The sequence below is a fragment of the Haplochromis burtoni genome, unplaced genomic scaffold (genome assembly GCF_018398535.1).
Source record: "Haplochromis burtoni strain Fernald_Lab_line unplaced genomic scaffold, NCSU_Asbu1 Contig_275, whole genome shotgun sequence".
Lineage (NCBI taxonomy): Eukaryota > Metazoa > Chordata > Actinopteri > Cichliformes > Cichlidae > Haplochromis > Haplochromis burtoni.
This window is the reverse complement of record NW_024582636.1, coordinates 138,039-152,638: the sequence shown is the minus strand read 5'-3', so window position 1 is coordinate 152,638 and position 14,600 is coordinate 138,039. Positions and strand designations below refer to the sequence as shown.

Sequence of the window (14,600 nt, the reverse complement as noted above, 5' to 3'; positions counted from 1 at the left end):
ATGACTGTAGGAGATAGTGAGTTTATTCGTGGGCGGTGGTGGTGACAGATGAAATCATCCCATTAGCTTTTACAGTAACACTGCTCTTTCTATCCGGTGTTATCCATCCAGCAGTAAATCCAGTGGGAATTCCTCCTCCAGTCTGGGAGAGATGGTGTCAGGAACGTTCAAACCAAACCCAAACTCTGCAGGTTGGTTGCACAGATCCGGTTATTTATAATAGCAAATGCTACTGTTAGATTCACAAGGGATGGTCTTGTCTTCTGCTTTGCAGTTATATCTGTGTATCAGTAGGAGCATCTTTTTTTAACCTTTTGTTGTAAAATAAGGCTTTAACATAGCTGATAGAAATGTGTGCACTTACTACACATTTCTCTTCTTTTTCAGGAAAGCAGAAACAGAAAGTGGTGAGTGTGACAGCTTATTTGCTTATTTATGTAATTAAAGGTGAACTGTCAGTTATTAGAAAAAGGCTTTGTGTCCCTTTAAAACAAAAGACCAGATCTATACATTGCGTACATATATGGACGGTGGAGATTATTCTGTAATTTTGGCAAACTTTTTATTTAACATTAAAGTGTGTTGGAACCTTATGCCATGAGCAAATGATGCCAGTCACATCGGCCATGCTGGAGACAGTGTGATCAAATACACACCAACCACTCCTGCATATTTTGGACGTACAAAAGAATTTGGGGACAATAGAAATCCAATTATAAGAAAGATCCTTGGTCATGGAATCCATAAAGATGTCGTGGTATTGTATCTTGGGGTAATAAAAGAAAATGACTTTCACAAAGATCCAAGACTTTCTTAAAAAAGTGGAAGAAATTGCTTGACTGCATCTCAAATGAAGAGTACGCCTCCTTGTTACAGACACTGTTCTCTCTGTTCTTTGTCTTTTATCTTATATTTTCTTTTATCTTGATCTTCCCTTGTTTACATAAACAATTAATACAACCATTAAATTGATTCACCGCATTCTTAGTCATTTAATCGTATTAATTATAATATGTTAGTTTATCAGTTTCTACCTTCTTCTTCCTTTTTTTTCTCTTTTTTTTTACAGCACCAAATCACAACAACAGTCACCTTAAGGCGCTTTATATTGTAAGGTAGACCCTACAATAATACATAGAGAGAAAAACCCAACAGTGGGAAGGAAAAATTCCCAACCATCCAGTTAAGGTTGTGAACTTCAGAGCAGGTTTTGCATCATCAGTGTTTACTACTATTTAATCTTTAATTCACAGTTTTGACAAAGCAGAAGTTGTTTAAAATCTTTTATTTCAACATCTTTCTCTGGATTGGTGCTGGCACTGGTTAAAGCATTTCTCCACTTACACTCAGACACACTGGGAGAGTTCTGGGTTGCTTTCAGACTTTAGGAAACAAATGCTAAAAATATTAGAGCTTGACTTTATCTCTGTGTTTCTGGACCTCCAGGCTGAGCATGTTCCGCCATATGACGTGGTTCCCTCCATGAGGCCAGTTGTCCTGGTGGGACCCTCCCTGAAAGGTTATGAGGTAAGAAAGACTGCTGCTCCTCCAGCAGGCTGACTGCCTTTTTTTTTCCTCCACAAAAGATGAAAAAATAAATGAGTCGTTTTTATCATGAAGGATGAATTCACTAGTCCTGGTGAAAGAGACCACTCAGAAGTCCTTTGTTCTAGACGCAGATTCTTCAGTATCCTTATGGGATCCTATTAAAACTAAGTAACACTTTGGAAATAACAAGTCTGATAGTGCTCTTCATTCAAATTCACTGTTACTTAGTGAGGACATCCTTAATCTAAGACTGTGACGTGACATTCGTTTTACAGCACAATACTGTATTGGGTGCTTCCCAGTGTGAGCAAACTTTGAAAGGACAGAAGGGGCTGGAGCATGCTGATGAATTCACAGCTTTTAATTGTGCAATCAGGCTGACATTTCGACATCAGTGTGTCTTCATCAGTCAGAATGAACAAAGAAGGCAACCAAGTATTACCTCAGACCATGTCTGCAATCTTTATTGGACAGGAACGGGAATTTAAATCTATTGGATAAAGAACTCAGCAGGGGCGAGTTGCCTTAACATGCGTCCATATGGGCCGTGCAGACTCATGCCTTACATGAATATTACATCATGTTGTAAGTTACTGAATTTCAATCCCAGTTAATTCATTCTGCAATGAGTGTTCCCGGGGTAACAGCATCCAAATCCAAACTGCTCGTCGATAATCGGTTGGAACGACAGTGCAAAGCATAAAGGAGGCCAAGGACGCTGTGGAAGGTGGGAGTGCTGAAGTCAGTTGTCATGGAATCACAGTCCTTGTCTCCCATCCTGGTGTTGCCGTGGTAACAACCTTCTGGTTAAACTGCATCAGTCTGAAAAAGTGGAGCATCGCTTGAAATTAGAAACATAAAATAATGTGTACCATGCCTTGAGATACTTTTCATGTCCCAAACCTTTAGTTTATCTGTTCATGCAGTACCCTACAGGTTTTTTTATGTGTGAGCAATAATATTATTTATTTATTTATTTATTTTGCCAGTGCCACAGAGTTAACATGTAATCACGTGGTAATTAATAGGTGTCACGTGCAATATTTCAAGGTTGCATGAAGCTCTGTGCAGTTGTACTGTTGCACAAAAAGATGCACTTTGAAAATTCCTTTAAAAAAGTAAAACTCACTTGGTTGAACAAGTGATCCATATGCACGGCAGAGGTCTGGGTTTGATTCCGCCCATTTCCTATGTGTCATTGCCCCTCGCTCACAGCCAACTTTCTTGTCTACTATCTACTACTGTGACATAAAATACAGGCAACTTGTATTATTGTAATGCACTGTTTTCATGTCTGTCTAAAGCATCTATTAATGACCTCACATCTCCCCGAAATGCTACTGCAAGGCTTTTAACTCACTCTCATAAATCTTCCCATATCACCCCATTATTAAATGATCTGCAGTGGCCTCCTCACAGCTTTAGATTTCAGCTTAAAATCTTGGGGGGTTTTTTTCACTTGTGAGGTGAGGCTCTGTGTTGTTGATCTACTTCACCCCTATTCTTCAAACCAGTTTTTAAGGTCCACAGATAAGAATTTTCTTGGCACCCATCTAAAGGGGGACTGTGGATTCCACACCTTAGCTCCAAAACTATGGAACAGCTCACACAGTTACACAAGTGTGACCTCTCGTCATGGTATGTGTACACTTCATAGTCTTTAGGGGAGAGTTGATTTTTCTACAACTAATATCTTCAAAAGTGGTAATATAGATGGATAAAGAGCACTACGGAAAAAGTTTCTTTTTTCCTCAACTGTCCCTTTAAGTAAATTTAAATAAGAACCTCAAATGTGAGTAGAGCATTTATGTATTTTGACATTTTAATAGGACTATTTATTCCTTACAACTGCTTTGTGTTACAGCCCAATGGGCATGAAGCCCCTGTCAACCCAATGTGACTGTCAGTGTACTTTGACCAATTTAGAGCGACAACTGGCGCAATCGAATAGTCGCCTTTGCCTGATTTTATTCACGAATCCATGTATTTCTTTTCTGAGTCAAAGACCTTGGGAAGTATAAGTGTATGTCTTTGAGGGTAACTTTGTGAACTTAAACTTCTGTTTCAGTTCAAGGCCTCAGAGCTGCAAGCATGTTCACCAGCCAAGCCTATATATTCAAAGCTACACCGAGGGATTGCCCCAAATTTATCACCTGTGCACTCGTCTTTGCGACATCGCTCACTGAAGCTTTTGATCGCTTTATTTAATGTGACCCACGTTCATCAGCCAGGATGGGAAAAAAAAGAAGCTTTTCACAGGGTAGACTATAGCTTGGTCAAGTGTGTAATGTAAAAATGTGGCTCAGCCAGAGACTGACCATTAGAATGAATAATAGGGGGGCTAGCTTCTTTTACTGCCTGCTCTGCTCCATAGCTGCATAAAATTGCTCATGTTATGAGCCTTTATAGCCACCTTTTGCTTGCTTGGTACTGCCATTGGGTGTGCTGTGTGGGTAGTGGATAATTTTGCAGACCCACAGGCAGACAAGTGGATGCTGAAGTTAAACTTAAAGCGAGCCTTTTAATGCTGAAGTTCAGAGATTAACTACTGGTTAGCAAATGGTAAATAGCCTGATTCTTATATAACACTTTTCTACTCTGCTTGATCACTCAAAGTGCTTTAAATAGCAGTGCAGGGTAGTTATAGGACAAGGAAAACAATGCTAGAGAACACACAATTATGCAAACAATATAAAATAGGACAAGAGGAGACTGACATAATATATAGAGAAGAACATGCATGAACAGGAAACAGGTGCAGCTCTAAACACAGCTGAAGACAATAGCATATGAGACAGGGGAAGTAATACTCACTATAAGATGCAGAGGACAACCATTACCAAAATAAAACAGGAAGTGGGACACAACAGAACACGGTAATAAAATTTACTTCGCACAGAGGAGGGCAAGAAGACAAGACAGGCGAACACAGAAAGGTGCTTTATATTGTAAGGCAAAACCCTACAATAATACAGAGAAAACTCCAACAATCAAACAACGCCCCCTATCTGCAAGCGCTTGGTGTCTGTGGGAAAGGAAGGAAAAACTCCCTTTTAACAGGAAGAAACCTCCCGGAGAACCAGGCTCAGGGAGGTGCAAGACTCAGGGACCGTGACAGTAACAAGTTTGACAGCCTTCCCTATTCCCCCTGCCTTTAATTAGATTAATGTTTTAATCTATTCTTCTCTTCTTCCTCTTTTCCCCATGTCCATGTTGTTTGCGCCGCCTTCTTCGCTCCCCATTACTGCAGGTCACCGACATGATGCAGAAAGCGCTGTTTGACTTCCTGAAGCACAGGTTCGATGGGAGGTGAGCAGTGAAAGCGAAGCAGACTCTGTCATATAATGCATCGAGGTGCTGGCCGTGCTCTGTGTGACGCGTACAGTTTTTGTTCCAGGATATCCATCACGAGGGTAACAGCTGACATATCGTTGGCCAAGAGGTCAGTACTAAACAACCCCAGTAAGAGGGCCATCATTGAGAGATCCAACACCCGCTCCAGCCTTGGTAAAGCTACAGGAAACTCACTCAATGATGCGCATGTCTTATAGGTGATGTGGAGCGTAAATATGTTGCATATTGTTTCTTATTCATATTTGCTCTGCCGTACATTCTTTACTTTTTGTAGCTGAGGTCCAGAGTGAAATAGAGAGGATCTTTGAGCTGGCCAGGTCTTTACAGCTGGTGGTTTTGGATGCTGACACCATTAACCACCCAGCGCAGCTCATCAAGACTTCATTAGCACCCATTATCGTCCATGTTAAGGTGTCCTCGCCTAAGGTGAGATTAAAAGCTTAAGTTACTTAATTACATTAGCCTAACAGGATACTATATATTATGTTAATTTTTTTTAAAAACTGATATTATTTAAAAACAATGACAAAAAACTTTATTGTGTTGTACTTGACAACATGCCAAGTGTCAGTGTAAGCTGTGAAATACCAAGAAACCCTTCAGGCAGTGAGAGAAAGTCATAGACTTGACTGTAATGTGAGTTTGGAGCAGTGACAGGCGTGCCATTGCTTGTGTTGGCTGGATTTTCTAGAAAAGAATCTCTTGTCACAAACCTACATGTAACAGAGTCCAATTTCCATGGGCCTGCTACGACTCGTCTTCTAGTTTCTTAATTTTTAGACTGTTTTTGTGTCACCCACAGGTCTTGCAGAGGCTGATCAAATCAAGAGGGAAGTCTCAAAGCAAACATTTGAATGTGCAGCTTGTTGCAGCAGAGAAACTAGCACAGTGTCCTTCTGTGAGTAATCATCACCCCCTTTTTTTAATTAAGGGAAGCAACAGCTTCTAAGTTAAGTTAGGTTTCATGATGTAATCACAAGTGGTGAAAAGAAATCCAAATGCAGCAGCAGATTACACCTTCCTCTCTTCTTTTCCAACCTTAGGAGATGTTTGATATTATTTTGGATGAGAACCAGCTTGAAGATGCTTGTGAACACCTGGCAGAGTACCTGGAGGCGTACTGGCGTGCGACGCACACTTCGCTTTCCATGCCGCTCAACCCCCTCCTGGGACGCAATCTGGGCTCCACTGCTCTCTCCCCGTATCCTGCTGCCATTCAGGTGAATTTCTGAAGTTAAAGAGCAAAAAACTGTCCCGGGTTTCTTTTCTTCTCATTGTTGTTTTACAAAATCCCAGATTTCAGTCATGTATGACTTCGATTTACCAACCTGCCGGATAGAAGGAAATTTGGATCATTTCAGTGTGTGAATACTCAGCGTTTGATAATGCACTATGCCCTAAAGCCATAGCTGAGGTGCATGGTATTAGCAGTAAAATGTTCTAGCAACAAGATGAAAGCCACACTAAAATCTTTCGAGAAACAAAGGCCCTCCTGCTGTCTTTAAAGTAAAAAGCTTGCAGCTCCTTTACTGATGTAGATCAGAAGCCTTGAATGCTTAGAGTGAGTTATAATGGTTTGTTGTCACATTTTCAATGCTGGAAAAATATCCACAGCAGGTTTTAGTGGACAACAGATGAGTCCATTATCTACCCAAATCCCCAGTATAGCCCAGGCACCTAAAGGTTAGTAGTAGTTAGGGTATAGTGAAATAAAGTAAATATAATTTTTGGTACCTACTTACAAGATGGTTTAACAGTGAAATGGGCTTTAACACTATTTTAAAAACTTTTTACATTTTAATCTATTGTAATTGTAACTTCCTCAATACTGTAAGTGAAGAAACTATAGAACCTTTAATAACTAAAGTTGTAAAAGAACTTAAAGTTCTGTGAAAAAGTGCATGCGAAACATCACACTTGTGTTTAGGACAAACTGACCTCCTAGGTGTACGTATTTTTCTGAGTACTTGGCAGGTAGTTTGTTTTTGTTCCAAGAATCGGCTTCATTCTTCTGTGTAATTTAATCCAAGGCTATGGGATCAGGGCTCTGTGGGGGTCAGAACTCCTCGTTCTTATTGTCTGATGATAATTCTTTGAGTTTAGCTGTATGTTGGCACTGATTTTGGATGAGATGACTCACTGATGGCACTGAAATACAGATATGAATCTTATCCTATATCCACCTTATTAGCAGATATGATGTCCATAAACTGCAAAGAACCTCTACCAGAGCCTTTACCTTGCCTGTAGACTCTCATCTCTGCAGTACTCTCTAGCCTTTAGGCAATCTGCTTCAAGTTGGAGCCAAATACTTTAAACTTTGATTCATGACTCCAGAGCAGCTGGAGTCATGAATCATGTTTTTTTTACACAGATTCTAGTGTTTTTTGAACGTAGGTGAGTCATTTGGCTTTTGGTTCCACATCATCATTAAACAGTACATTTGCACAAAAGCGGAACCTAGACCACTTAATGAACAGTAGGCTGTGAGGTCAGTTCCTTAATCATTAATATGCAAATTCTCATGACCATTGATCAAGAAGAAGAAGTCACTTGGATGAATGACGAAACGTTTGCCCCATTGAAAACGCTACGTCCAGATGAACAGAATCAACCTTTTGGTATCTACAGTGATATATTTCACGGGGACACCAATGAAGAAGACTCAAAATAACCATGATTAACAAACAATTTTATTTGATATGATTTTATTTTTTTATTTGCTCGTTTACACTCTGTCTGGCTCCATTCAGATTAGTTGCAAAGTGCCCTCTTGTGGACAAACTATAAAATGTCAGCACTAATTATTGAAGTGTTGAAGGGTGTTTCTCCCATCTTTACTTCTTGGATTTTTCAATCATCAAATATCTGATATTGACCGATAATACCAGCCCACTGATAAATCTGTTGGACTCTAATGCATCCATCCATCCATTCGCTTCCGCTTATCCTTTTCAGGGTCGCGGGGGGCGCTGGAGCCTATCCCAGCTGTCATAGGGTGAGAGGCAGGGTACACCCTGGACAGGTCGCCAGTCTGTCGCAGGGCTAATGCAAACTCTAATGCAAACATATTAAAAATGCATAGTTATGTTGATTCTGTTCGAGTGTTAACAAAGCAAAATGCAGTTTGAAATCAGCATTACTTCTCTCAAACAGGCCCAAAGAAACCGGAACAGCAACCACACGACGGCAGACCATTCGCCCGTTGAACGTCGCAGTCTAGTGTCTGCCGATGAGAACTGCCATAACGAGCGGGCACGGAAGAATCGCAACCGTCTCTCCTCAGGCTCACAGCACAGCAGGGACCACTCTCCTCTGGTGGAGGAGGACTACCAGGACCCCTACCAGGACTCTTATAAGCCCCACCGTAACCGAGGATCCCCGGGAGGCTATAGCCAGGACTCCAGGCACCGGCTCTGAGCTGTGGCCTGCTGTTAACAAAGTATAGGCCTGTGTCTCTTCAAGCGACCACCGTGAACACAAGGGGAAAGTTTGCTATTACATGATAAATCTCTTACATTCACGAGGACTGAAACCACCTTTTATTTTGTGTAGTACCTCATATCTACTTTGGCCTTGGCTCCTGACAAATGAGCATTTGAACCCAAAAATAAGAATCCTGCTCTTGCTTTGATGTGAACAAGGTACTGGATATGAAAGTAGCACAAGATCAGTAAAGTTATATTTAAGAGGGAAAGTTGGACATTTTTTGAATATGTCACCAGTATGACATGTGAGTGAAGTAAACTAGGCCCTTCTGGACCATTCCCGCTGTCTCAGCTGTTACTGTAGCATGCAGGTAGGACTGTAATTACAGGGACCATCTGACTCAGGCCAGTGCCAGACAGCATCCAGCAGTGATGATCAGCGCAGAACTTGTTTGCACGGGTCCAGGAGATGGTAGAAGGAGAGTTTAATGCATCTTTAATGTGCCGCTGTCCTTGATGTGTGTGATAAGTCCTGTAAAGCTTGCTCCCGAATCCTGAATTTTACAACTATTGTTTTAAAGTGACATGAATGGCTAATTCAGGGTTCATGCAGTAGCTTCCTGTTCCCTTTCTTTTTAAATGCTGTTTTTGTCATAAATCATATGACAGAAAAGGAGAAAAATCATGCAGATACTAATACATTTCAAAGCTCCACAACCTCAGGAATGAGAGGTCAATTAGACCTAGAAGTGTAGCGTTTATGTTCTCACCCCTGATGGGAGTGTGATTCTGAGAGTTATGTTATTTTTGTGATTTTATGATTTTGTTTCTTGAAAAAAAAAAGCTGTTTTTCCAGCACAGAAGTCTTTAAAATGGTCACAACATCGCATTTCTCACATGCCATGCTTCAATTAACTGCTGTTGTCTGTCATGGGTTTCGTAGGACATGGATTAAGCAAGACTTTGGGTTTTTGTGAGTGATTTATATTGAGGGCTTCCATATATAATACACTGAAAAATAATCAAAGGAAAGAAATTTTAATTTGTGTAAAGTTCAATTTCCAGAACAATAAATTACATTCCATTTATGTCATTTTATATAAGAGCCTTGCTTACACCCTCCAACCATCAGACAAAAAATATATTAGTAAAAGGTTTTATAAAATAAAGTAACACTAAACACTTTCCTTGAGTAGCAATTTAACATGCACCTCTTCTATATTGTCATTTACAGCTTTTCTATGTATTCTCCTTGAGTTTTATTAAAGACTACTGATAAATAAGAAGCTGTCTAAAAGCACTTGGGCAGGACTGCACTGCCTTTGTTAATAGTGTCATTTACATGCTACTTTTATGGAAATGTTGAGCAGCCAGTTCTCCCCCATCTTTCAATTTATATGTACGCTACCAGCTAATATGGGATTAAATAGCATTACCTTTTACATGACATATCCTTGTATATTGTATTTTAATATTTAGATATTGAAAAGTTTCGTTTTATTTCAGGTCATAGACCAGAGATCTCATTGTGCTGTGATTCTGCAGAGGGAAGTCTGACGAGCAGGCTTCCGTTCTTATTTTCCTTACACAGTAGCTTTTATTGTTGTAGTTTCAAAACAGTGGAGCATAAGCAGTGATTTAAAAGATTTGAATACTGCCTGTGAGAGAATGATGCATTGATTAGAATTTGTGTGCACTGTCATTTTACAACTGTAATGAAATAAACTGCTGTTATGCTGTTGTATGGATACCAGTGGGTTTTTTTTGTTTTTTGCTTATAGAAATATTCATAAAAAATAATTTACCTGTTACTGTATTTAATAATTATTAAACCTGTTGTGTATGAAGTTTTCATATCATATCATATAATATAATATAATAAATGCTTTTCCTTCCTTATAGCGCTCCATAAGATACTAGACGCGCATGCGCAAGATTGACAGCGCAGGGTACTTCACAACAGCCAGCTGATACGAACTAGCAAGTGACAGTGTTAAGTGTTTTCGGTTTTGTTTCATACAGTAAATCAGTCGTCGGACCTACATTTTCACCCCGTAGGTCATGTAGAGTAGAAGTCAGTTCATATAAGTATGGCAGTTGTATTTGAATGCTTTGACAGGTCATCGTCGTTGTAGTTAGCAAGTTAGCTAGCTAGTTGAAGTTGGCAGGACTGAACAACAAGGCTGGCTAGCTAAGGTACATCGAACTATTACAAGCTGGCATCGAAATTCATCACCGTCAGCCATGGGAATACTATTTACAAAGTTATGGAGGCTTTTTAACCACCAAGGTAAGAATGGTGCTGCGGCATTCATCATGAAACTGTCGAAGGTGTAGGAGCTAAGGGGGCTCCGTGGTCAGAGAAGGCCCGCTGGTCTATTCTCTCATAATTAGCCGTGTAACCAGTTTCTGTCCCTAACGGGACGTTTACTGTTTCATTATTGGTATTGTCGGTGAATTTAAAAGTTGTCACATGGTTTACCGTTTATATTTAACGTTATGGTCAGCATTTCACCAATGGACCGGCAAAGATGATAGTTTTTCTGCGAACATGGCGCTCCATTTCTGAATTAACTTTGTGTTAGATTATTTATGCTCTCGGGTTCTAGAGCGCAGATAGGCAAAACCAAGTAGATTCCTGGCTAGTGATCTTGAATCAGTAAACAGGTCCTTGCGAAACCTCTGTAACCTGAACCCCGAGGTACAGTGTGATGCGGTGTTCAGTCCGGGTTGACACCGGCATTGAGACTGGAGATGGCTACACCAACAGAGCACACAGAAGTCAGCTACATCAGCAAAATTCTCCAGTTAACAAGGCGATTGACTTTAGACTGAATCACACTGACTTTGTACTGCCAGTGTGATTACTTAATCTTATCAGATTAGTGTCAGGAGTTTTCTGATAGGTGACAAATTAAAGGAAGAATCTGAACCCTTGACACCTACAGTAAGGGGATCCAGCAGCTCTGTTGGGAACAGTTTCGTTGGTGAGTTGTGTGGGTTCGCTTGTCCACTTAGAGGGAAGGATCACAGCAAATACATATGTTCTGAGTGATCACACTTATCCTGCGATAAAACAGGTCTAACCAGATGGGTGTGGTCTCTTCTGTAGGGGCACAAAGGATCATTAAATACTTTGTGTATGAAAATAATGTGAATCATAACATAAAACAGGTCTTTGCAGTCACCTAGCTTCACTCTAACTCAAGTTAACTTAACACATATGGGAGACTTTACACTGATGTGTTAGAGAATGTCGTCATGTACACAAAAAAGTAATCCCTGTAAGGAGGAGTAGTTTTAATTATCTGCCTAACGGCCAGAAACATGTAGTAGTAATGTCAAGATGCATATAAGCTGTTTTGTGGCCAGACAATATTATAATAATGCATCTGAGTCAGAGGACCAGACATTTGCCATTTGTTCAATTCTAAATTATGCTCTTATTTTCTTGTACCCATCCTGTCCCTGAAGCCTGAAAAGCTTTTATTGTCATCCCTGGATGTAGCCTCAGAGCTGCGCTTCCAAATCTCAGAAGTCTTACCATTTACCCAGCTGACTGAGACAACCCAGTGGAAGAACAGAAGCATATTAACATACATGGCATGTTGACATGACATTTTTGTGTGTGGTAGAATGCATATATAAAGCTCATTTTTCACCTTGCACAGATCCGTTTGCAAAAGCTTTCGCTTCCTCAGTTTTGAGGTTTTCGTTTTGTTAGCTGAAGGCTTAGCTGTACGTGATTACACACTGATTATGGACTTTTTATGATTTCCTTGAATTACAAGTTTTGTCAAAGGTTAGTTTGGGGATCCATGCAAAAACAGAGTGTGGTAATAGATCTAGATACAATAATATGATATAATAGGCATTCCTTTTCTTCGCTGTCTTCCAAAAAATATTCCAGAGCACATAAATTATTTTCACCTTCCCTAGTGTAAGCAAATAAACGCTTTCTATGTTCTGTGTTCTTCAGCATAACAGATTATAGATCATATGTGCTAAAAGGCATAGGAGTATTTAAAACTTAAGAGCCAATAGGTCTCAACCGACAGGCTGATGCTGATATTTGTCTATGTATCCAGTTTAAATGAAATGTTATAGCTTTTAGGTAGCTGTTTTATCTCATGATAGCAGTTTATTCAGAGTAACACAGGTTGGGTTTTCCATGTACATTTACATAAACAAAACTATAACAGGCTTTTCGAACATACAGCTTGTACAGATAATGCTGTAGTTGGAAGAGCTGCAGTAGGGCTGGGCGATATGGCCTAAAATCCATATCGCGGTATAATTTGAAGCACGTGCGGTAACGATATATATCACGATATATTCTTTTCTTCTGTATAACGTATTTTCCACACTATAAGGCACACTTAAAATCCTTTAATTTTCTCAAAAATCGAGAGTGTGCCTTATGTATGAATTCTGGTTGTGCTTACTGACCTCGAACCGATTTTGGCGTGCAGAAATCTGTTAAAAAATGTTTTAGTACAACTTTGGTAAGCCGCACTGCTTGATGGATTGTCAGAGCATTACGGCTGCCGTAGTGAGGAGCTTCGCGGAGTAATCTGGGTCCAAAACTCCGTCCTCTTCAGGTCCCAAAGTCAAACGAACACTAGAGTTAAAAACGGTCTAAATTCTTTCATCTTTAATAAAATCATCAGCGTTGCTGCTTTACCAGGTGTAACAATTAAGTTTAACATCCAGGCATCCATGAAAACAGAATTTATTAAATTTAACGGAGTTAGAAGTTAACAGGAAGTTAGCTCGCTAGTTTCCACCTAAACATTTCATACCATGTTCTGACTGAGAGATTTTTGAAACTAATTAAAACGTACAGCTCTGCTACCACTTCCAACATAAATGAAGACAGAAAACTAAACAGCAGTGGCGTTTGCAGGGTTACTGAAGTTGGACTACCTGGTATATAATGTTGTGCTACGTGATTGCTAGCGACACAGCTATGTTAGCATAACATTAGCACAGTGAAGCTGGAGGATGAACGCCAACTTTTTTTCCACTCGATAAAAGTTAACGTGAGGGATTCTGGTGGTCAGGGACAAATGCAATCGCATAGCAGGATGCTATACACGGGCCAAACTTCAGTCAGGAGAACAACTGAGATTATTCATCCACAATACGAGGTTAGTTATTAATATACTGCAACAACATGGGAATAGAACAGCTGCGAGAGAATTCAACATTAATGAATCAATGTTACGGAAGTGGAGGAAGCGCAGTTTTTGGCTTTCCCCATATTTCAAAAGTGCTTCATCTCTTTGCTATGACTGTCGCCGGAGACAGTCATAGGAAAGAGAGACTTAATGCAGGAGACTTAATGCAGGCTTTGTGTATTTGTCCTGTGACGCAAGATTTTTCTATAAACCAAACACGAAGATAAGTCTGTTAAGCTCAGCTTAATACAAATAGAAGGTAGTGCATGCTTTTTCTGTCATGTACTAGTTTTTTTTCTAATGACATCAACCAGTCTTTGTTCCTCAGTCCTCATCTCGCTCTCTTATAGAGATGGCATCATAGTGGTGGGCTATATGACCTGTAAGGCATTTTCACAGTATATTAAGTTGTTGTTATCATCATCCTCATCATCATCATCATCATCATTTTTGTTTTTGTTATTACAACCTCATTTTAAAGCCCAATTTTATTACAACTCCAAGTTACTTAATTTTGTAAAATGTAAATAGAAAATGATTTGCAAATCTCATGACTTCATATTTTATTATAGAACATAGAAGACATCAAATGTTTCATAAAAGTAAGCATTACTAAAAAAGAAACAACTGGAGGATTTTATTAGGTAACTAACTAGGTTAACTGGTGACAGGCCAGTAACATAACTGAGTAGAGCAGTGAGTTTCTCAGAAGTAAAAATGGACAGAGGTTCATTATTCTGCAGAAAACTGCATCGACAAATTCTAGAACAACTTTTACAATAATATTCATAATAATGTAAAAATGTGAAAGCTTTACCCAGTCTGTATTCAACATTTTTCTGTTAAGTGCCGTCATGCTTTTTAAAGTCTCTGCCCCAGTTTTCTTCTTATTCACTTACTTATTATATAATCTTATTCACCTTACATTTACCCTTGTTCTGTCCTTCATTCTAGGGCCTCATTACTATTTAGTGCAGTTATGGCAGACAGTGCAGTTGATACTGGCCCAAGGACGTGCTGTAGTATGTAGGGCTGGGCCATATTATACCGTTCACGGTAATACCGGTATAATGTTAGGCAACGATAGGAA

General features: G+C 39.7%; 1 protein-coding gene across 3 annotated transcripts in view; it reads left to right on the top strand.

Moving 5' to 3' along the window:
• Positions 1-10,606, top strand: part of cacnb4a (calcium channel, voltage-dependent, beta 4a subunit) — a 38,384-nt gene extending 27,778 nt beyond the window's left edge. For 2 of the 3 annotated variants that reach the window (XM_005940069.3, XM_014339308.2), the window contains 9 exons: positions 112-191; positions 388-407; positions 1,447-1,527; positions 4,799-4,857; positions 4,946-5,055; positions 5,177-5,328; positions 5,705-5,800; positions 5,946-6,122; positions 8,059-10,606. In XM_005940069.3, the coding sequence (XP_005940131.1) occupies positions 112-191; positions 388-407; positions 1,447-1,527; positions 4,799-4,857; positions 4,946-5,055; positions 5,177-5,328; positions 5,705-5,800; positions 5,946-6,122; positions 8,059-8,322 (1,039 nt within the window). In that variant the 3' untranslated portion in view covers positions 8,323-10,606. The remainder of the gene's footprint in view (positions 1-111; positions 192-387; positions 408-1,446; positions 1,528-4,798; positions 4,858-4,945; positions 5,056-5,176; positions 5,329-5,704; positions 5,801-5,945; positions 6,123-8,058) is intronic. The other variant, XM_005940070.3, reaches the window with a different exon arrangement.
• The last annotated feature ends 3,994 nt before the right edge of the window (positions 10,607-14,600 follow it).